At 48.0% G+C, this 22,597-nt stretch overlaps 1 protein-coding gene across 2 annotated transcripts in view; it reads left to right on the top strand.

The window, feature by feature from the left end:
- The window catches only part of PDS5B (PDS5 cohesin associated factor B), an 813,886-nt gene that overhangs the window by 748,578 nt on the left and 42,711 nt on the right, over positions 1–22,597 (top strand). For both annotated transcript variants that reach the window (XM_069205557.1, XM_069205556.1), the window contains exon 33: positions 15,124–15,228. In XM_069205557.1, coding sequence (XP_069061658.1) covers positions 15,124–15,228 — 105 coding nt within the window. The remainder of the gene's footprint in view (positions 1–15,123; positions 15,229–22,597) is intronic.

The raw sequence follows: 22,597 nt of genomic DNA, 5'->3' as shown, positions 1-22,597 counted from the left end.
TGTGTTACCATAATAAAGTACCTTTATTTTTGTATCACTGTGTGGTTCTTTCATGTGTGTAAGTGCTGTGTGACTACAGGGGTAGTGCATAAGCTTTGCATGTCTTCTTATTAAGTCTTGGCTGCTCATCCACAGCTACCTCTAGAGAGCTCTGGCTTCCTTGACACTTCCTACACCTCACTAATAGGGAATGCCTGGACCTGGTATAAGGTGATAACACAACAGGTGCTCACCACACACCTGACCAGCTTCCTACACCCAGCACATGGGCTACTGTGAACAAGACAATTGCCCACCGTCCTTGCCCAGCCCCAGATGACCCAGGTTTCCTGACTCAGTCCTCACCCCTAAGAACTTGGCTATCCAAGCCTTCACCTCCCAGGGCACGTTCCCTTCCACACCCCTGTATTGGGAACCAAGAGGCTGGAAACACTTGGGAAGAAGATGTTTTTTTTTGCCAGCGTGGCATTGCGGTCCATGAACACTACATGCCTTTTAGGCTGTTATTCCCCACACGCTGTCTGGTACGGTTGCGCAAGAGGACCCAGAGGAGGCCCAGACTCTACTTTTCCAAGCAGTTGCTAACTGGAGAGAAGCAGCAAAGTTCACAATTTGATGTAGACTGGACACGACCGACTCACTCGGCAGAGCGGTTGCTTCGACAGTAGCCTTCAGGCACCATGCCTGCTTGAGGACATCTGGCTTTTCTGGGGATGTCCAAGCTAAATTTTTGGACATGTCCTTCGATGGCACCCGTCTCTTTGGAGAGAAAGCAGATGGCTCATTTACGGCCAGATCCTTGGGCCTCGCAGCAGCCCCTCACCCCCCTCAGTCTTCTTTTTGCCCCTTTCGTGGCTACAGAAAGGACACTCAGTCATGTCCTTTTCGCTCCAGCCACTGTGCCATTCATGTTGTCCAGCCGCTGCATGGCCAGAGACATGGGATCCACCGTCCTCGTGTATCAGGGTGCCAGCATTCTGTCCAGTCCTACGCCCTTTCCTCTGAAGATGCTTTCAAACCTTCCTAGTCTGACTCTGTGTGTATTTAATAATAAATCCATCAGTGAGGGTTTATTATTCTGAGATGTTTGATACCAAACATCCCAGGATTCAGTGAAGACATCATGTAGCTGGGGAACTCGTAATAACCAGTGTCCAGCACAAACATTTAAAATGGCTTCCCTGTGCACTTACCATGTCTCAGAATTGACAGAGATATAGCATGGGCTTATCTGCTTATGCATATATGCCCTCACATGTGCCTGGATGTACCCTGCCTTAGCGGCGACTTACACCTGGCACATGCAGTGATAGGGGGCCTAGCGCACAGGGGTATGTGACTGGTTGTGTTTTCAATTTAGAGTGTACCAACACACACCATCTGATGGCAGCACTGTGTGGGTTGGGTGAGGGGTCCCTGTGCAGTTTTGGAGCAAGAGATCAGGCACTGGGGACCTGGTTAGCAGGGACTCAGTACAGTAACAGTCAAAGTCGCATCAGAAACCAGGCAAAAAGTGGGGGCTAACCATGTCAAAAAGACTCCTTTCCTACACTGTCTGAGAGATTTTCCTGATGCTGTGCCCACTGGAGCGTCAGGTCCCACTTCAGAGCCTGCATAAGCCATCTGGCATGTCTCACCAGCAGGATGCAGCAGGTCGTGAGGCAATTAGAGGTGCCCTCTGAAAACCTACCTAGCTACTGGTACAAACCAGTGCAGCCACCCTACGCCGAGTTCAGGCCTCCTGATGTGAGGGCCAACGCTCTTGGGGGACCACAACAAAGGCCTGCTCTGGGCAGAGGTGATAACACCTCATCCAGGCAGGATGGACATTCCAGGGCAGGGAGCGTCAACGGCCTTGCCACATGTGAAATGCATCCCAGGTCTCTCCAGATGGTGGAGATGACCGACCACCCCCTATCCTGCCCGTACTTTTGGTGGCAGCACAGGTGGGAAAATTAGTTAAATTAGGTGTGCCCCACTAAATGCCAGTCCCCACCCCTAAGGTGGATGAGTTGAAGTGGACACTACTGTTCAAATTCCTTTATCTTGCTTAGGAGGAATTGGGCCACTAAGGTTAGGGTTATGCCCACTTCTCTGCGGAAGTGGCCATAAGAGGGGTGTAGTTACCCTAAAGGTGGTCAGCCCATTGGCTACCACCTGACACTCCCTGTAATGCCCCTAAATTGCGTATTTAGGTGGTACCCCTGAACCCGAGAATTCAGATCCTGACTGCCTACGAAGAAGGACAAAGGGTCGATCCAGCAGAAGAGGAGGAAAAAGCAGCAGTTAAACCGGTGCCAGCCATTCAGGCCTGCCTGCTAACCTCACCAGACTCTGCACAAAAAGGCTTGTGCTGCAGCTTTAAGAAACTCAGGAAGCCTGCCTTCCAAAAAGACTCTGACTCCCATGAGCAGTAGACCTGCATAGCAACAGAGTGTCCAACAAGGACTCTGCAGCCTGGAAACCTAACACCTGAAGTGACCTCTGCAGCCAACCACCTTGACCCGGTGAGAAGTCCATCAATAGTGTCAGCAGGGCTCCCCAGCTGACCTGAGCCAGAGTCCACCTGAGTGACACCCCAACCTGGACTCAGCCAAGTCGCCCGAAGGCCCTTCATGCAGGCACCTTCTCCCCCAGCCTGGTGGTGAGAGAAAAACCCGAAACCTACAGCAACCACTGCACCAATGACCCCTGACCCCAGCTGAGATGGGTCATCGGTGCCAACAAAATCTCCCGACTCCTGAGAGCTTGAGTCCATCCCTGCCAAACTCCCCCATGACGCCCGCAGCTTCAACTCGGAGGACCCCCCTGAGCATGAGTGCTCCAGGCTGAGAAAACCTGACACCAAATGGCACCCCTGCATCCGTCACCCCCTGGGTACAAGAAAAGAGGAGTAAAAGTGCACCTACCGCCGAGCACCCCAAGTCTACTACCTGCCTTTGTTGTTCCCAACTGGCTGTCCAGCCAGAGTCTGCAGCCTCTTGGGGTCAGTCGCCCATAGGAGACCATTGAGCATACAACGCCTTACGGAACCTCTGCACCTGGCCACCCAGTGTGACCTGTTGGGGTGGTTCTGATCAGTGCCCAGTACTTACCTTAACTCTCTGGGATTGACTTAGTAACTCGTCGTTAACCCTGTGTTTGCTGAACATTGTTTTTCCTCCATAGGATAACTTTGGCAGAACTTTGAAAATTGCACTAAGTGCCTATTTTTGAAACTGAAAGTATTTATGCTTGAAAGTCTGCTTACCTGATTACGTAGTTCTTGGGTTTGAAACATATAAAAAGAATTGTTATTTTTCTAAATTGATCTCAGATTTATTTTTTGTGTGCGTCTCTCATTTATTCCCTCTGTGATTACAACAAATGCTTAGCACTACCCTCTGATAAGCCTAACGGCTCACCCACACTATCACAAATAGAGCACTAATCCTATCTACTTTTGCCTCCCCAATACCAATTGGGGATCCACTGGACTCTCTGCACAGTGTACTTCATTTTAATGAAGAAAGCCATCTTCCTACACATGATTGAGCCTCTTTCATGGATTTCGCTGCTGTGCCTCATGGCCTCTTGCATCCTACTGGTGATACATGCCAGGTGGCATATACGGGCTCCTTCAGTGGGACCTGAAGTTCCAGTGGGCACAGCATCAGTGAAATCTCTCTGACATGGTCCAGGTCTCTGAAGGAACTGCACGAGACTCGCAGTGGTGGCTAACAAGCCGCGATTGGGTCAAGGCAGATTCCCTTTCCCTTCCTTAACCAGATCTGAAAGTAGTGACAAATGCGTCACTCCTGGGCTGGGGCGGCCTCCTGGGAGAGCCGGTCATAAGAGGCATCTGGTCTTTGGTAGAGTCCGAACTCAACATCAATCTGTTGGTGCTCTGGGCGATCAGACTGGCATTAAAAGCATTTCTTCTCTCTCTCTCCCTCTCTCTCAAAGGAAATGTAGTATAGGTGTCCACGGACAACACCACCACCACCATGTGCTACTGTTACAAGCAGGGTGGGCTGTAGTTGTGACACTTTGTCAAGGGTCTCTGGATGTGGCTGGAACAACAGGGCATTTCCCTGGTGGTTCAGCATTTGGCAGGCTGTCTGAATGCCAGAGCTGACAGATTCATCCAACGATGCTTAGTCGATCACAAATGGCGCTCCTTTCGAGCCTCTCCACAATTGTCTCCATCAGGCATCTCACTTTGAAAACACCCTTCCTTGTGCCTGTTACTAAGCTGGCCTACCTTGTCATCTATCCTGACAAAGTGGTGCTTTGCACTAGGGCCTCCTTTCTTCCAAATGTGGTTACTCTTTCATGTAGGCTAATTTGTCACCTTGCCTACTTTTTACACACCCGTACATCCTTCTGAAGAAGAGGAGGAACTCCACCTCTTGGACCCAAAAAGAACATTGGCATTCTACCTTGATCGTAGCAAAGAGGTCTGGGTGGATGATCAGTGTTTTGTTGGTTATGTGGGTGTGAAGAAAAGTCGGGCTGTGAAGAAGAGAACCACCTCAAGATGGTTGTACTCTGCATTAAAATGTGCTTCGCACTGGTTAAGAAGCAACCCTATGAGGGTTTGCATGTTTATTCTACAAGAGCTAAAGCTGCGATCACAGTGTTGGCACGCGGAGTTCCAGTCATTGATATCTGTTAGGCGGCAACTTGGGCATCTCTGCACATCTTTACCAAAACTATTGCCTGGAAAGTCAGGTCTGTAGGGACGGGCACTATGTTCATTCAGTCCTGCAAGACTTTCTAGTTTGTTCTTAGTTCGCAGACCTATCTCTGAGGGTGGTATTTCATGGGTATTTATTCTAAGGTAAGGAATCTCCAGCTAAATGCCTCTATCAGATGGGCAAGTTACTTAACTTCGGTATCGCCTCATCTGGTAGAGAATGTATCTAGTTGCAGATTCCTTACCGACCCACCCATCCTCCCCACTCTGTGAACTGATTTGTAGGGACAGGGACTCCCTTTCAGGGCCCTAGTAGTGACATACCAGTGGTCGTGTTCATCATGGCTCTACGCTTCTGGTGTGGACAGTCAGGAAAAGAAACTGACATCAGTACACTGGGGTGGCGCCTATATCGGATCTGCAATGTCATATCTCACGTGGACGATGCCGATGACAGACACGGAGCCGATCAACACCACCTAACGGCACACAGGGGTACTGCTCGAGAAAAATCTCTGGATGCAGACTGAAGCCTGGGAAATTCTAAGTTAAAGAATCTGCAACTTGGTATTGTCTGTACCAGATAAGGCGTTACCGAAAGTAAGTGACTTCTCTTGTAGGTATAAGGCCCTCAGGAGTGACTGGTGTCCTTGGAACTTCAGGGCACATGCTTTCGCTTCTAATGTGGGGCTGCCACCAGAGATATCTCCAAGTTTTTTTATGTATGGCAGCATTATTAATTAACATAATGTCCCTTCAGCTTCCTATCTTTGGTCAAGGAGTTTGCTAAGGTCATGATGACAACACATTTCAGACTGTTAGGTGTCCAAGGCAAGCCTTTACTTGGACGGCTGCCTCTTAAGTGTGAAATTTCCCACCAGTTTATCTTACCCTTGAAGAATTTCACTTCAACACCTTGAACACTACTTTTGTGCTGTCTGTTTCTAAAGTTAATTTTCACACTTCTAGAGACTATTTATTGCATGCCTTTCTCTCATTAAAGAGGGTCAGCCCTTCCCCCATACTATATGCTTGTTTCTGCAGGGATTGTCCCTTCAGATGGTTATCTTCCTATGCCTTGTAGGCTTTGTGGCATTGTGCAACTTCATGTTTGTCTCAAGAGTAGGCCGTTACAAAAAAGTCTGAGTCATTTTTAGAACAACCAATGGGGTGATTTATGTGATCTGATCCCTGTCACCTGGTGGTTATGACATTGTGGACCTTGCAGTAAGGTGTAATGGTGGGGCAGCCTTCTAGCAATCATTGCACAAAGAAAAAAGTTCCCCTAGATACTTGTCAACCAGCATATCAGAATGTTGCAAGTCCAAGGACAACATATATCTGCACACAATGGGAAAATTAGGTCCTTTCAGCTTTGCTAGGACAGTGAGACTTTCTCATCTTAGGCCAGGAACTATATAGCTATTCACCTGGTAGAAGCCAGAGTGCTCTAATACATGTCTTCAGTGTGCTAACATTGAATCCATCTAGGTATGATTAAATCAGGAAGTGGTAGAAATAATATGTATTTGAGGTTGTATGGAGATCTCTTATTTGTCCCTGGGAGTCTCTGGCTAATTGTCTCCTGTTTGTGATCTTAGCTAGCTGAGTACACATCCCTGTTCTATTTCTCTGATCCCTGTTTTTTCCTTACGTCTAGGGCAGCCATGTTGTATCATGCAGAAGCACTTCTTGTAGGATTCATCTGGGTGAAACATTGTGTTTACACTTGCTGGTACTTGTTAATTCCTGACCTCCTTTTACTTCTGCATCCCTCTGAGTCACACCTGAGCTGCATGTGTAATGACTGAAAGGAACAGTGTGAGCATGTGCCATGCTTTTATGAAAGTTAGTGATAGGGACCTAATGGCCTAATCTTGTATTATAATGTGTACTATTAGCAGAGTTTCCCCTTGGGGCTCTGTATTTGAAAGATTTACTTATATTTGTTGTTGTAGATAGGTAGAGCGTTTGTTTTTTGTTTTTTTTGTTTGTTTTTTACAGCTGGTGTGTGGCTTTGGAGTGCTAGGACTGCGATAAATACAACTTACTTATTTAATATTTCTCCTGAAGTTACAAAATTTGCCGATGCAAATTGGGTATGTTGTAGAGCAAGGCAGCCTTGGGTTGAATCGACAAACATGTACGTGGCAAAGACCTTACAAATAGGGCATCTCCTCAACCATCTGTAGCTTTTTTTTTTCTTCAACCCAAAGAAATTGTCCCATCCTAGAACTGCAAGACAAATAGGAAGTAAGCTGTATTTATTGCAGCACTGGCTCTCCACATCTCCACACCATCTGTACAGAAAATCAACTGCTCTCTTTCAAAAGGTCTCATTCGGTATTTTACATAATACACAAAATTTGAATAAGAACTATTCCTAAGAATTTTACAGTTGACCCGTCAGATATGAACCCTGAAGGTTTAAATAGTGATCCCATACCTATGTTAGGTTATCGACTAGTTTCCTTCCTGTTCAGGAAAGTGAGAGGTGTGGGAGAAGTTATATGTAGCTGGAGAGGAACCACCTGTCTTGGGACGGATTGCGCAAACGGCTCTGGACATAGTGTTAGATCCTAATAGTCCTAAGCAAGTGCTTGTGGCTGGAGACTGTTAGTACGGGTGAAAGAGTGTTAAAGGAATTCCCAAGTTTGTTCTCAGAAGAGATAAGAGCCCTGTAGGAGGCAGGCTCCCTATATGATGTACTAAGAAGAAGTACACCCTGCAGAGTCCAGTGGATCCCCAGTTGGTTTGCAGAGGCAAAAGTAGATCGTTCTAACACTCTATTTTGTGGTAGTGTGGACGAGCGGTTAGGCTTATCAAAGGCTAGTGCCAAGCATTTGTTGTAACGGCAGAGGCAATAAATGAGACACACATTCAGAGAATAAATTAGAGTCAAATTTAGGAATAAATAGCACTTTTTATACATAGTTTGAAGCCAAGACCTTTTTTACAAGGTAAGCACGTTTTTAAGCATAAATACTTTTCACTTGCAAAACTGGCCACTTAGGGCAGTTTTTGAGTTCTTCAATGTTAACCTGTGGGAAGAAAATAAGTTCTGCAAACATGTACTTCACAATGACTTACAAGACCAATCTCCTTGACCTAAGGTGTCAGAAACACACCAACAGTTCACTCTGTGCAGCACTTGGGCGGCCAGGTGCAGAGGTGTAGAATGGCATCTGGAGCCCAGTTTATTTCTATGGGGATTGGTCTCAGTGGAAATAGGCTGCAATCTCTGGGTAAGAAGCCAGTCAGGTAAAACCAACAGGTAGGATTCTGTGGGACGCAGGTGATCCTTTGGTCCTCCTCCCCAAGGCCCAGGGCTGACAGATGCAGGGGTGTTCTTTGGTGTCTGGTTTCTGTGTCCGGTCTTGCGGTTGAGGGGTGCTGTGGTCTGAGGCTGCAGGTGTCCTCATAGGGTCCAAGAGTGGTGAAACCACAGTTGACTCGAGCTCAGGAGAGCTGAGGGACGTCAGTGATACCAGGGACTTACTTCAGATCAGGCCATAGGCGACGGTTGCAGTAGTTGCTTCAGGTGTCTGGTTTCTCTCACCACAAAGGCTGCAGGCGAGAGGGCCTGTGTGCAGCAGAGGCTGCAGGCAACCTTGAGGAGTCCAAGAGGGTGAAACCACGATGGATGCGGACTCTGGGGAGCTGGGGAACCTTGTTGGCACCAGAGCTCCACTCCCATTCGGGTCAGTGATGGTGGGTGCAGTGGTGACTTCAGGTGTCAGGTCTTGGGGTTCCGGAAGCTGCAGAGTCCTTTCTTTATAGCTGGTTGGGGAGCAGGTCCACTACTCACAGAAGTCATGAGTCTTTCAAAGGCAGGTAGTCCTCCTAGGTTTCCTGAGGCTCAGTTGCAGGATGAGCCGTCTTTTGGTGCAGAGTCCGTAGAGGGTTGCAAACAGGCCAGCGTGGTTGGTACCACGTCAGCTCCTTATTTTCTCATCTTCTGCTGGTGCGACTCTACAGTGTCCTTGGGCTTCTTCGGTCATCAGGATCTGAGTTCTTGAGTTCAGGGGTGCCACATAAATACTCCATTTAGGAGTGTTACAGGGAGTTCCCGGTGGCAGACAATGGGTTGCCCACCTTTATGGTGACTACACCCTCTTTATGACCACTTCTATTGGGAAGTGGGCATAACCCTGACCCTATAGGTCTAATTCCACCCAAAGCAAGATGGAGGAACTTAAAAAGTGGTGTCCACTTTGTAGGAAGCTGGCCTAGTGTGTGGTGAGTATTTATAGTGTTATTACCTTATACCAGGTCCAGGTACCCCCTATTAGTGAGGTGTAGACAGTGTCTAGGAAGCCAGGGCTTTCTAGAGGTAGCTGTGGATGAGTAGCCACGACTTATCCAGGAGACATGCAAAGCTTATGCAATACCACTACAGTCACACAACACTTACACACATGAAGACACCACACAGTGTTACAAAAATAAAGGTACTTTATTTTAGTGACACAAATACTAAAATACTGTATATGGAATACTCCACTAGGAGGTGAGTAAACACACTATTATATACACATTAGAAGTCAGTAATTAGCATAGAAAGTAATAGCAAACAGTATAACAATAGGAAATAGTGAAGGCCCTGGGGGAGACCTAACTTGATACCTAGTAAGTGGAATGTGAAAGGCAGTCCCCCACTCAAGGAAGTGGAATCTGTAGAGGGGAGCTGGAGGAACTAGGAACCCCAAAGGGTAAGTAGCAGGGTGCTCCCCAGCAACCAGGAGAGAGGAGGTAAGTATCTGTTTTTTCCCCAAACCCACAGGAGAACTTTGGAAAAGGGCTGTGCAAGACACAGACAAGACTGGAAGAAACCAAAGGTGGATCATGACAGAAGAGGACCTGCAAAAGAAGGGGGCCAAGTCCAGTTCCAGTTGGAGTATCCAGCTGTGGCAGGAGCCACTACCACCATTCTGTGGCTGCAGGACCAAGTCTAAGGTGGATGAAGAAATTCAGCACTGCAGGAGAGGAGCACAAGAGGAGTTCCAGGAGTGATGCCAGTGATGTCCCACGTCAGCAGTCGTGATTCAGTCAGTCAGTCAGTGATGCTGGAAAACCACCTGCAAGCCTTGGCAAATGCAGGAGTAGGTGAAGAAGGTTTTGCAAGGCTGAAGAGGACCAGCAAGGCCCAGGGGATTCGACCCAAGGAGGGGGGGTCCGAGGTGACCCTCAGCAGCTGGGAGAGTCACAAGAAGCCCCCACAGGCAGCAGGTACAGGAGTCATAGTGAGACCCACTCGGCACACCTGGAGAGGATTCCAAAGTCGCTGGAGCAGCAGGCCAAAGACTGTGCTTTGCAGGGAAGTGTGCTGGAGGCTGGGGCTACACTGAGCCAGAAGATCCCTTGTTGGTGGAACAAACAAACCTTGGTAGCTGCAAGAGTTGCAGTGCACAGGAGTACTGTCCTGTGAGGAGAGGCAAGGGCTTACCATCTCCCAAGTTGGACAGCTGGTAGAGAGGACCAAGGGGACCATTGTAGACTACCACCTGATGCAGGATCCATGCAGTTCCGGAGACGACCGGCTGCATGAATCCTCTCGTTTTTGCAGTTGGTGCCTGCGGATGCAGGGGAGTGACTCCTTCACTCCAAAGGAGATTCCTTCTTGCTTCTTGTGGAGGCTGAAGACTCGTCTCCCTCAGATGATGCACAGCTAAGGAAATGTTGCTGGAAGGAGCCAGAGAAACAGTGTTGCAGGGCGGAGTCGTCGCTGGAGTTGCAGATTGCCGGTTCCTGGAGAGTCCAGTTGCAGTACTGGTGGCCAGAAGATTAAGTAAACGATGCAGAGGAGTCCTACTGGAATCTTGCATGTCAAATCTGAAGACCCACCCGGGAGAGAGACCCTGAACAGCCCAGGAAGGGTGCTTGGTCACCTAGCAGGGTGACCACATACCAGGAGGTGGCTGTGACGTCACCTGACTGATCCGGCCACTCAGGTGCTCCCAGGGGCCTCTGCCCCCCTTGGATTCAAGATGGTAGAATCTAGTGGCCACCTGGAGGAGCTCTGGGCACCACCTTTGTGGTGATGATGGCCAGGGAAGTGGTCACTCCCCTTTCCATTGTCCAGTTTCACGCCGGAGCAGGGACCTGGGGTCCCTGGACTGGTGTAAACCGGTTTATGCAAGGAGGGCTCCATATATACCCTTCTAAGCATAACGGTGGCTTGGGGAGTCTACACCTCTCAAGCCATGTAACACCTATATCCAAAGGGAGAAGGTGTTCCCTCCCTCTCCCAAAGGAAATCCTTTGTTTTGCCTTCCTCTGCTTGAGCTGGTCAAGCAACAGGAGGGCAGAAACCTGTCTGGGGGGTGGCATCAGCACGGACTGCCTGGAAAAATCCCATAAGACTCGTAGGAGCAATGCTAGGAGTCCTCTAAGGAGCCCCCAGAGTGCATGAAATCATACAACCAATACTGGCAACAGTATTGGGGTATGATTCTGACATGTTTGATGCCAAACATGCCCAGGTTTGGAGTTAATATTAAGTAGCTGGACACAGGTACACGGGTAAAATGGCTTTGTGCAATTATGAAGTCCAGGAAAATGGAGCTGGAGTTCGTAGGGGCACCTCTGCTCATGCAGGGGTGCCCTCACGCACAGGGACCTGCACCCTGCCCTCTGGGGTGGAAGGGTCTGCCATAGGGGTGACTTACAGTGACCTAGTGCAGTGACCTGTATTGAAAGCTGCATGCACCTTTTCACACAGGCTGCAGTGGCAAGCCTGCAGACATATTTTGCATGGCCTCCCATGGGTGGCATAATACTTGCTGCAGCCCATGGGGAACTCCTGTCCAATGCCCTGGGTACCATATAGTAGAGGCTTGAATGGGGGCACCACCAGTATGCCAATTGTGGGGTGTGCAAAGTCCTAAGCAACCAAATTTAGAAGGAGAGAGCACAGTCACTGGGGTCCTGGTTAGCAGGATCCCAGTGAACAGTCAAAATACACTGACAGCAGGCAAAAGATTGGAGTAACCGTGCCAAAAAGAGGGTACTTTCCTACACAGGTCAACTCACTCACCTTAGGGGTGCGACTGGCATGATGTGGGAACACCTACTAATCTAACTAATTTGCCCTCCTCTCTTGCCGCCAAGAAGTGGTGAGGTCAGGACAGGAGGTTGGTTGGATCCTCTCTGCCATCTGGAGAGACCGGTGTTGCATTACAAATGTGGCTAGGACTTTGAAGTTTCCTGCACTGGAATGTCCATCCTGCCTGGAGGAGGTGTCAACACCCCTGCCCAGTGCAGGCTTTTGTCTCTGGCCTCCGAAAGCGCTGGCCCTCACCTTAGGGTTGTCAGAAACGTGGCGGAACAGCTCAGGACCACTCAGTCAACACACTAGTAGCTAGCAGGTTTTCAGGGGGCACCACTAAGGTGCCCTCTGGGTGCATGCATAGGTAAATCCAACACTGGCATCAGTGCGGGTTCACCAATACAAGATGTTTGATACCAAACATCCCTATCTTCAGGAAGCCATCATGTAGCTGGGGAACTCACTGATCAGTGTTCAGCACATGTATTTAAAACAGCTTCCCTGGTCATTTACTATGTCTGAGAATTGACAAAGACATAGCAGGGGCATATCTGCTTGTGCAGATATGTTGTCATATTTAATATAATGCACCCTAATAATGAAGCGGGCACTCCTGATTTAACTAATTTTCCTGCCTGTGCTGCCACCACAATTGGGGCCAGGAGAGGGGGTTCGTCATCTCCACCATCTGACGAGACCTGGGTTGCATTACAAAGGCGTCAAGACCTTTGAAGCTCCCCGCCCTGGAATGTCCATCCTGCCTGGGAGATGAGGTCACACCTCCGCCCAATGCAGGCATTTATCTCAGACCCTCGAGAGTGCTGGCACTCACCTTGGGGGACCAGAAACACATCTGTAGTGGCTGAACAAGTCAGGACCAGTCAGTCAACACACTTGTAGGTAGGTTTTCAGGGGGACATCTAAGGTGCCCTCTATGTGCATTTTCTAATAAATCGATCACTGGGGTCATTGAGGGTTTATTATTCTGAGATGTTTGATACCAAACATCCCAGGAGTCTGAGAAGCCATCATGTAGCTGGGGAACTCGTACTGACCATTGTCCAGCAAATGCATTTAAAGTGGCTTGCCTGTGCACTTACTAGGTCTCAGAATCGACAAAAACAGAGCAGGGACATGTTTGCTCATGCATATATGCCCTCACATATAGTATAATGCATCCTGTCTTAGGGCTGTAAGGCCTGCTAGAGGGGTGACTTCCATATATTACATGCAGTGTTAGGGCACATGACAGGCTGTCTCCCATGTCGTGTGTTCAATTTTGGGAGCACCATGTTGCACAGCCTGCAATGGCAGTCTGCAAAAGGTTGGTGCTGGGTCCCTTAGAGTGGAACAAGTTGTGCTGCAGCTCTGAGGGGGGCCCTCTTCAGTACCCATGCTGCAGGTACCAGGGGTACCATTTACTCTGGACTTTTAAGTGGCTGAAGGGCCTGGTCACTTACGGATCAATTGATGAGGTGTCTTGTTTTAGGGAAGGAATACTGGCAATGGGGACCTGGCTAGCAAGAAACCAGTGCTCTTCTAAAAACCTGGCAAAAAAATGCAGTTTTGGGAAAGAGCTCTGGCACTGGGGACCTGGTTAGCAGGGACCCAGAGCACCAACTGGGTGGGGTCGCGGGCATTTGTCAAGAGACTCTGCACCTCTGGACATGACTGGAACATCAGGGCAAAACCCGGGTGGTTCAACATCTGGCGGGATCTCTTAACACCAGAGCAGACAAACTCAGCCAAAAATGCCTAGCCGATCATGAATGGCGTCTCCATCTGGAGGTGGTGCAAGGTCTCTTTCAGCAGTGGGAAAAAGCCTAGGTTAGACCTGTTAGCCTTCGTAGAGAATGCACAATGTCAGCAGTTTTTCATGTTGAAGTTTCGTAGGTGGCAAGCGCTCTGAGACCCTTTTCAACTCAAGTGGAGCTCTGGTCTCCTGTACTCCTTTCCACCCATACCACTTCTGCCCAGAGTTCTCAAGAATATCGAGAACGACTGGGCCCAAGTAATCTTTGTAGCTCTGGACTGGGCACGGAGAGTATAGTATCCCGAGCTGCTGAGCATATCCATCGATCCTCCAATCAGACTGCCCCTTCGGGAAGATCTTCTGTCGCAGCAGCAGGGGAGGGTTCTGCACCCAAACTTGTCCACTATCCTCCAGTTAGGTGGAGATTGAGTAGCAACAGTTGACAGCTTTTGACCTTCCTCCCAAAGTCTGTAACGTAATCTTGGCAGCCAGGCGCCCCTCCGTCTGCCATTGGGAAGAAATGTGTTGCATGGTGCACAGACAGGTCTGACCTTCTTTCCGCTCCCCTCTCTGAGGTTCTGTTGTTTATCAGTTCCCCGACCCAGTAAAGCTCTGCTTTGTGCACTCTTAAAGTGATTTGTCTATTTCTGCTTTTTTTTAGGTTACCTGATCACTTTCCCCTATTGTACATAGGCTCCACAAAGTTCTTACACATTTCTTTCCTCCATCCCCATTCATTATGCCCCAATGCAATCTGAACTTGGTTTTGCCAGTTCCGATGCGTTATCCTTTTGAGCCTCTCCACAATTGTCCTCTCAGGGTTCTCACTTTGAAAACAATCTTCCTTGTGGCCATTACATATGTCCACAGGGTGAGTGAGCTGCAGGCATTGTCATCTAAGCCGCCTACCTTTCCATCTATCCTGACAACGTGATGCTTTGCACTGGGGCCTCCTTTCTGCTAAAAATGGTTACACCCTGTTTGTGTAGGACAATCCATCACCTTGCCTACTTATTACGCACCCCCACATCCTTCTAAGGAAAAGGAGAGACTCCGCCGCCTGGATCCAAGAGAGGATTGGCGTTCTTCCTTGATCATAAGAGTTCCAGGCCGATGACCAACTCTTCGTTGGTTATGTGGGGCGAATAAAGGTTGGGCAGTGCAGAAACTGACCTTCTCCTAATGGGTTGTACACTGCATTAATATCTGCTACTCACTGGCCAAAAAGCAACCCCCTGAGGTTTTGCATGCTCGTTCTACCAGATAATACATTACCGAAGTTAAGTAACTTGTTCATTAAGTCACATCATACGTGTGTTTTTTGTGGAGCTGTTATCACATTCTGTGATTGCTGGGAGTCCTGCTTTTGGACATGGAGATATGTCTTTTAGAAGTCTCCTGAAAGATGGAGTGTCTGTATGGAATTTTTTTAATAAAGGTGGATAACATTTTGATGTAATGTTTCAAACAATGTGCATTTATTTAAGCCGTTTAGTTCATTAGTAGGGTTTTAACATATCTGTTAATGTTTAAGCTACATATTGATGTAAACATTGGAACATTTCTAGGTAAGAGACAGAATTTTGCCATGCAATTCGAATTTTCTTTTTATCTGTATAGTTAGACTTTGGTTTTTATTTACAGCTCCGACCCCTCTGATTCTGGTGCCGACAATTCAGTGCTATTAACACCACAAAAACGACGAGGAAGGCCACCAAAAACACCCCCATCACAAAAGAAAATGAGTGTGTAAGTTAAGGCTATATATTTTTGCGAACAATTTAACAAATATTTTAATGAACACCTTTCCTTTGCTTGTTATTCGTACATGAAATATCCCCATCCTCATGTTGGGAGTTTTTTTAAGTTTAAAAAAAATATATATATATAGGATCAGAGCGTTGCATTTTTGGGTCAAATGGGTTTACTTTTTTTTAACAAATATATTATTGAGTTTTTAGTCACAGTTACAGTGAGACATGCTGTAGGAAGTTGGCTCTGTATACTATTTCAAAGTAAGAAATAGTGTGCACAGAGTCCAAGGGTTCCACTGAGAGGTAAAATAGTGGCAAAAAGAGAACATTCTAATGCTCTATTTTGTGGTAGTGTGGTCGAGCAGTAAGCTTATCAGAAGGTAGTGTTAAGCATTTGTTGTACACACACAGGCAATAAATGAGGAACATCTACTCAAAGACTTTACTCCAGGCCAATAGTTTTTATATAGAAAAATATTTTTTCTTAATTTATTTTTAGAACCACAAGTTCAAGATTTCAAGTAAATACATAAAATGCAAGGTACTCCACACAGGTAAGTTAGGAACTTTGAGTTAGAGCAATAACATATACAGTTTTTGTTAAAATGGCAATAAGCTATTTTAAAATTAGACAGTGCAAAAAGCAACAGTTCCTGGGGGAGGTAAGTATTAGTTAGATTGTGAGGTAAGTAAGACACTTACAAGTCTCAGTTCTTGGGCATAGGCAGCCCACTGTTGGGGGTTCAAGGCAACCCCAAAGTTACCAACCAGCAGCTCAGGGCCGGTCAGGTGCAGAGGTCAAAGAGGTGCCCAAAACACATAGGCGCCTATGGAGAACAGGGGTGCTCCGGTTCCAGTCTGCCGGCAGGTAAGTACCCGCGTCCTCGGGGGCAGACCAGGGGGTTTTGTAGAGCACTGGGAGGGGACACAAGTAGGCACACAAAACACACCCTCAGCTTCAAAGCAGGCGTCATGATTGGAATAGGCTTCAATGGAGGGACCCGGGGGTCACTCTAGTGGTGCAGGCAGGCACAGGGGGGGCTTCTTGGGCCAGCAACCACCTGGGCTTGGCAGAGGGTAACCTGGGGGTCACTCCTGCACTGAGGTTCAGTTCCTTCATGTGCTGGGGGCTGCGGGTGCAGTGCTTGGGTCCCTTGTTACAGGCAGTTATGGTCAGGGGAGCCTCTTGATTCTCTCTGCAGGCATCGCTCTGGGGGCACAGGGGGGTCGTCTCGGGCTACTCACGGGGTCGCAGTCGCCGGGGAGTCCTCCCTGTGGTGTTTGTTCTCTGGATCTTGAGCCAGGGGTGTTGGGTGCAGAGTGTGAAGTCTCACGCTTCCGGCGGGAAGAGTGAGGTCTTTAAAGTTGAGGAAAAGTTGCAAGTTTGTTGCAGGTTGTTGAGCAGAGCCGCTACTCACTGGAGTTACTTGGTCCTGGGGGTCAGGGCAGTCCTCTGAGGCTTCAGAGGTCGCTGGTCCCTGTTGGATGGGTCGCTGGTTGCAGGTTTTTGAGTCAGGAGACAGGCCGGTAGGGCTGGGGCCAAAGCAGTTGTCGTTGTTCGTCGTCACTGCAGGCTTGTAGGTCAGCAGTCCTTCTTCTTTAGTTCAGGTTGGAGGAATCTCCTTTCCTGGGTTCTGGGGTGGCCCTAAATACTAGATTTAGGGATGTGTTTAAGGTCTGGGAGGGCAGTAGCCAATGGCTACTGTCCTGGAGGGTGGCTACACCCTCTTTGTGCCTCCTCCCTGTAAGGGGGGGTGGGGGGGCACATCCTTAATCCTTTTGGGGGAAAACTAAGATGGAGGATTTCTAAAGGCAGGGGTTACCTCAGCTCAGGGCACCTTAGGGGCTGTCCTGACTGGTGGGTGACTCCTCCTTGTTTTTCTAATGATCTCATCCAGCCTTGCCGCCAAAAGTGGGGGCAGTGGCTGGAGGGGCGGGCATCTCCACTAGCTGGGATGCCCTGGGGCGCTGTAACAAAGGGGGTGAGCCTTTGAGGCTCACCGCCATGTGTTACAGTTCCTGCAGGGGGAGGTGTGAAGCACCTCCACACAGTGCAGGCTTTGTTCCTGGCCACAGAGTGACAAAGGCACTCTCCCCATGTGGCCATCAACTTGTCTGGCTTTGGCAGGCTGGCAGAAACTGGTCAGCCCCACACTAGAAGTCGGGTTGGTATTCAGGGGACATTTCTAAGATGCCCTCTGGGTGCATGTTACAATAAATTCCACACTGGCATCAGTGTGCATTTATTGTGCTGAGAAGTTTGATACCAAACTTCCCAGATTTCAGTGTAGCCATTATGGAACTGTGGATTTTGTGTTTGACAAACTCCCAGATCATATACTCTTAGGGCTACCCTGCACTTACCATGTCTAAGGTTTTGGTTAGACACTGTAGGGGCATAGTGCTTATGCACATATGCCCTCACCTGTGGTATAGTGCACCCTCCCTTAGGGCTGTAAGGCCTGCTAGAGGGGTGACTTACCTATGCCATAGGCAGTGTGAGGTTGACATGGCACTCTGAGGGGAGTGCCATGTCGACTTAGTCATTTTCTTCCCACCAGCACACAAGCTGTGAGGCAGTGTGTGCATGTGCTGAGTGAGGGGTCCCCAGGGTGGCATAAGACATGCTGCAGCCCTTAGAGACCTTCCCTGGCATCAGGGCCCTTGGTACCAGGGGTACCAATTACAAGGGACTTATCGGAGTGCCACGGCTGTGCCAATTGTGGAAGCAAAGGTACAGTTTAGGGAAAGAACACTGGTGCTGGGGCCTGGTTAGCAAAGTCCCAGCACACTTTCAATCAAAACTTAGCATCAGCAAAGGCAAAAAGTCAGGGGGTAACCACGCCAAAGGAGGCATTTCCTTACACATGCTATACAATATCATGGCATTCTATCACATTAAACATATTTTATATTTGCCAAGAGATCTAAGAAGCAGAATAAGATTGGGTTCCCAGGATGTTTGGGTCATTCAGCAGTAGGTTCCTTTCAAAATCCTTTGGCTGTTTTCAATGTCTCGTTGGTGCTGTTCATTTCACTAGCTTCAGTATTAGAACGAGGCGGTAGGCATATTTCAAAGAAAGGAACGATGCAGTACATCAGGCAAAGGGCCTGAATTAGAACTCTTAGTCACAACAACCAAAATCTAAATCCCATTATATTCTATAGGGTTTCGATTTTGGCGGATGGAATATCCGTTACCGTTGTGTTGAAGTAACCCACCCACCAAATTCTAAATCAGACCCATATATGTGGGATCTCCACCTCTCCACATGGATGTTGTGAATTGTATCCACACCTTCTCAAATCTATATATACTCTTGCATGTACGAGTAAGGATAACTTTTCCATTGCATGTATATTCCATATTTTCCCTTGCACATGCTAATTGAAGATGTGGGCTGGAGTGTCCAGACTTGCAATCGCTAATCTAGCCACTAGCAAAGGGTGGAAAATTAATTTACTCGTTGGTGTGGTTCCTGGATATATATTGTTACCTCCCTTACTCCCAAAAAAGCATTGTTAAAGGATAGAGTAATCTGGTTATACTTCTAATTTTTGACAATATCTCATTACAGTAGTTTTATTTGGTGATGAAAGCACCACATGTGAAGTCATGTGCCCCCCCTCACTACATTTTTTCCAACACATGGTAAGATATTTCAAACATAACTTTTAATTTTGTGTGGGGCAGGTACTATCTGGTCATAATTCCACCCAGACCCAAATTTTAGACCTCATATCTTCAAGTATCACGATTCCTAGGTCTCTTTTCAAGTTTGTTGTATACTTGTGTTTATGTGCTGGTGGTAGGTTGGCTTGTATGTCACTAAAGCCATAGTATGCCCCGCCATCTTTATTGGAGAATATAGTCTCTATTAGACCTCTTCTGATGGATGCTTCTAAGTGCAGATTCTTCACTTTGTGAATCGTCTCCCTGGAAACTCAAAAGTAGTACTGCTGTGATCAGGTAGGTGGCTTTGTGTGGCTCCGCTCTGTTATTCCGTTCCAGAAGTGACAATTGGTGCTGCTTATAAGCACCAGCCAGGCACACTGACATCAGTTCCTCTTTATGCACCTTTAGATGTAGATCTGGAGCTCACTCCTGTTGGCTTTGACATATATATGTTTCTCCAAATGTTCTTTTCCAGTGTGCAAGGGACACTGTCATCTACCAAAACTACAGGCTCACTACCTCAGACTCTGATACCTTGCTCTTACAATGTGGCAGAACTCATACCATACATCAGCTCTTTGGGTCACATGTCAATGATAATGACTGATGAATTTGTCTTTCAATATGATGACAAATGGTATACTAATCTGCAATATGCAACTGTTCCAGACACTGGCCTTGTCTCTACCACTGGTCCTGCCAATGAGGAGAGTGATTCTTCTTTTTTTTTTTTTTGCAATGTTTATGAAGTGGGCTGCAGAGGTCCTTGACCTGCAGTTACCCACAATAAGGTTGCAACTGATGATTTAATGGGGGGGTCTTCTTCTGAACATTTACTTCCATGTAATGAGGCCTTGAAGGGCACTATTTTAGGTCCTTAGGCCAAGCCATGTTCTGGGCCCCCAGCTAATAGACTGCTGACCCTGATTTTGTGTCACAAACCCCACCCCTAAGAGATTGGTGGTCCAGGTGTCCATCAGCATTCAACCCTAACTTCTTCCACATGACGATTCCAGCACATGGAAACTTTCAGCAAGTGTATGTTTCCTTTTGATAGTCTTGCTTTGTGTTTAACCAACGCCAGCTCCCTTCTAAGCCACTACAGTCATGCATTGTGGGATACAATGGTGAAATCTTGCCAGCAGTTCCTGGAGACCTATGGGCGTCGGTAGCCCAAACTATGCTGGAAGGCGAGTGTATGATATGGCCTCACCTTGACAGAACTGACTGCTTGCGTTGCGCAATGGGTACAAGCATGTTGATTCAGCGCCACTCCACTGATGTCTGCAGGCTTCTCTGGGGATATCCAGGCATCTTTCATGTACATGCTCTTTAATGGCTCTCGCCTTTTTGGTGAAAAAGTAGCTAGCAACATTTTATGGAGAGTTGTGCATCAGCACGTTCCCTGGTGCCTTCTGCACCTAGGGGCCCATTTCTTCAGCTGTTTGGCCTTTTCAGTACCACCAATGCCAGACACCACCGCCAGCACAATAGCCTGCTCAGCCATTTCGTGGCCGAGGTTGTGACACTCAAAGACAACGTTCAGGGCATCAGGGGCAACATTCAGCTTCGTTTGTTACCGTTCTGGCAGCCATAACTGGAAAACTGATTTAATGTTCCCTTTTTGATGAATACCCATTCTGTGGAAGACAGGATCAGACATTTCCTGCAATGGTGGCAATATTTAACTGAAGACGAATGGTTAATCCAACTTGTCAAACGAGGCTACCACAGTCCCATTACTTTCTGCTTTGCTAACTTGCCACCTCCCAATCAACACTACTGACGGAGGAACACTTGTTTGTTTTGCTGTCAGAAGTGCAAGCTCTTTGGTCAAAGGAGCCATAGAGCAGGGTTCCCAACTCTGAAGCAGGAACTGTGTGTCACACACACACCACTCCCTTGTGCCAAAAAAGGATAGAGTCCATTGTCCTATTTTACATCTCTGCCCTCTCAGTGTCTTCCTGTGGAAGGACAAATTTAACATATGCATGCTGGCCCAGGTTTTGTCTGCTCTGTATCGGAGACTGATGATCATGATAGACCTGCTGGATGCCTATTTCCATAATTCTTTCCTGCAAGCCGGTAGATGGTACCTGGTGTTCAGAGTAGGAAGGAGCATTTCCAGTTTGCTGTGCTCCTCTTTGTCCTTACCAGTGCCCATTGGCTGCTCACAAGAGTGATGTTGGGGGTCGCAGCACACCTTTAAATGTCAGGGGTATCAGTCTTCCTGTAACATGGCGAATGGCTTTTGAAGGCAGGTTTGCCCCCACAAGGTCGCATACGACCTCCAGCTGATTGCAAACCTGCTAACATATTTGAGGTTCACTATCAACATGCCAAAGTCGCACCTGATCTCTTAGCAGACGCTTCCATTTCATTGCGACTATCCTGGATACTGTGCAGTTGCATGCATTTCCTCCAGAGTGGAGAGTCCATGGCATTTTGGCTATGATCGCAATGTTTCAACCTTTGTTTTGCATCCCAGTGAAGATGAGGTTGCTGTACCCCTACATTCTGCTAGTGTAGTGTGCCAGATGACCCATTCAGGTCCTGTAGTGCAATGAGAGACCTCAGTGGGTACAGCACCAGGATAACCTGTCAGATTACATCCAGGTTTCATAGAGGACTGCAAAGGATTTTCAGTGCCCGCTACTAGACCTCGATTGGGCCAGTGCCAGACTCCACTCCTTTCCCCACTCAGAGATGACAGTGGTCACGGATGCCATCTGGGAGAGAAAGTGGCCAGAGGACTCTGGTCTCTGGCAGAACCCGCCTCCTTATCAGTCTTTTACAAATGTGGCCAATCCTCTTGGTGTTGAAGACCTTCCTGCCATCCTTTGAGGGGAGGCTAGTACAGACACTCACAGACTACACTACTGCCTTATGTTACTGCTAAAAGCAGGGTGGAGTGCAGTTTTGGGTCCTTCGCCAAGAGGCTTTACTCAACCAGGCATTTTCATGGTTTTGAACCTCCTAACAGGATCTCTAAACATCTGGGCAGACAAACTGTTTTGCCAACACCTAGCGAATCAGTAGCAGCTACACCCAGAGGAGGCACTGGGCAGTTTCCATCAATGAGAAAAAACTTGGCTCATTCTTTTCACTACTGTTGAGAACACGCAGTGTCAGCACTTTTCTGGGTAGAGTTCCCAAGAAGGCTCTGTTGGCGGTGCATTCCACCTAGAGTGGAGCTTGGGACTCCTGTATGTTTCTCCCCCCAGCCACAACCCCAATCCCCCACCCCCACCTCTTTTGGCTCAAGTTCTAAACTAGATCAATACAGACCGGGCCAAGTCACCCAGTCCTGCTCTGAGTGCTAGGCCATACATCTGAAGAATTTGAGGGAGCGGTTCCTGAAGCTGTTTGTAACCCGGCACTCGACTACATACTAGTCGAGATTGCGGTTGAGAGGAAAGTCCCAGGATCAGTCACGGAGTTTGAAGTTGTCTTTGTCCCACTCCAGGTTCTCAGGACGATCTGGTAAGTTGAAGCACAAGAAAAAGTCTAAGACGTTGAAACTATCTTCAACTGCTCCTCGCCCATTAGCCGATGAACCGAGGGAGTGTTGATGCTGTAGGCCTCTTTCTGCTAAACCTTCCCTTGGGCTGACTCCACGCCTCCCAGAGTTCCTGTGAGCTGGACAACCCCTGCCCAACTCCGAGAGTTTTATGAGGCCGTGACCCTA

Source organism: Pleurodeles waltl, chromosome 8 (assembly GCF_031143425.1).
Source record: "Pleurodeles waltl isolate 20211129_DDA chromosome 8, aPleWal1.hap1.20221129, whole genome shotgun sequence".
In the NCBI taxonomy this organism is placed as follows: Eukaryota; Metazoa; Chordata; class Amphibia; order Caudata; family Salamandridae; genus Pleurodeles; species Pleurodeles waltl.
The sequence above is the reverse complement of the archived record's forward strand: the minus strand, read 5'-3'. Positions and strand labels throughout refer to the sequence as shown.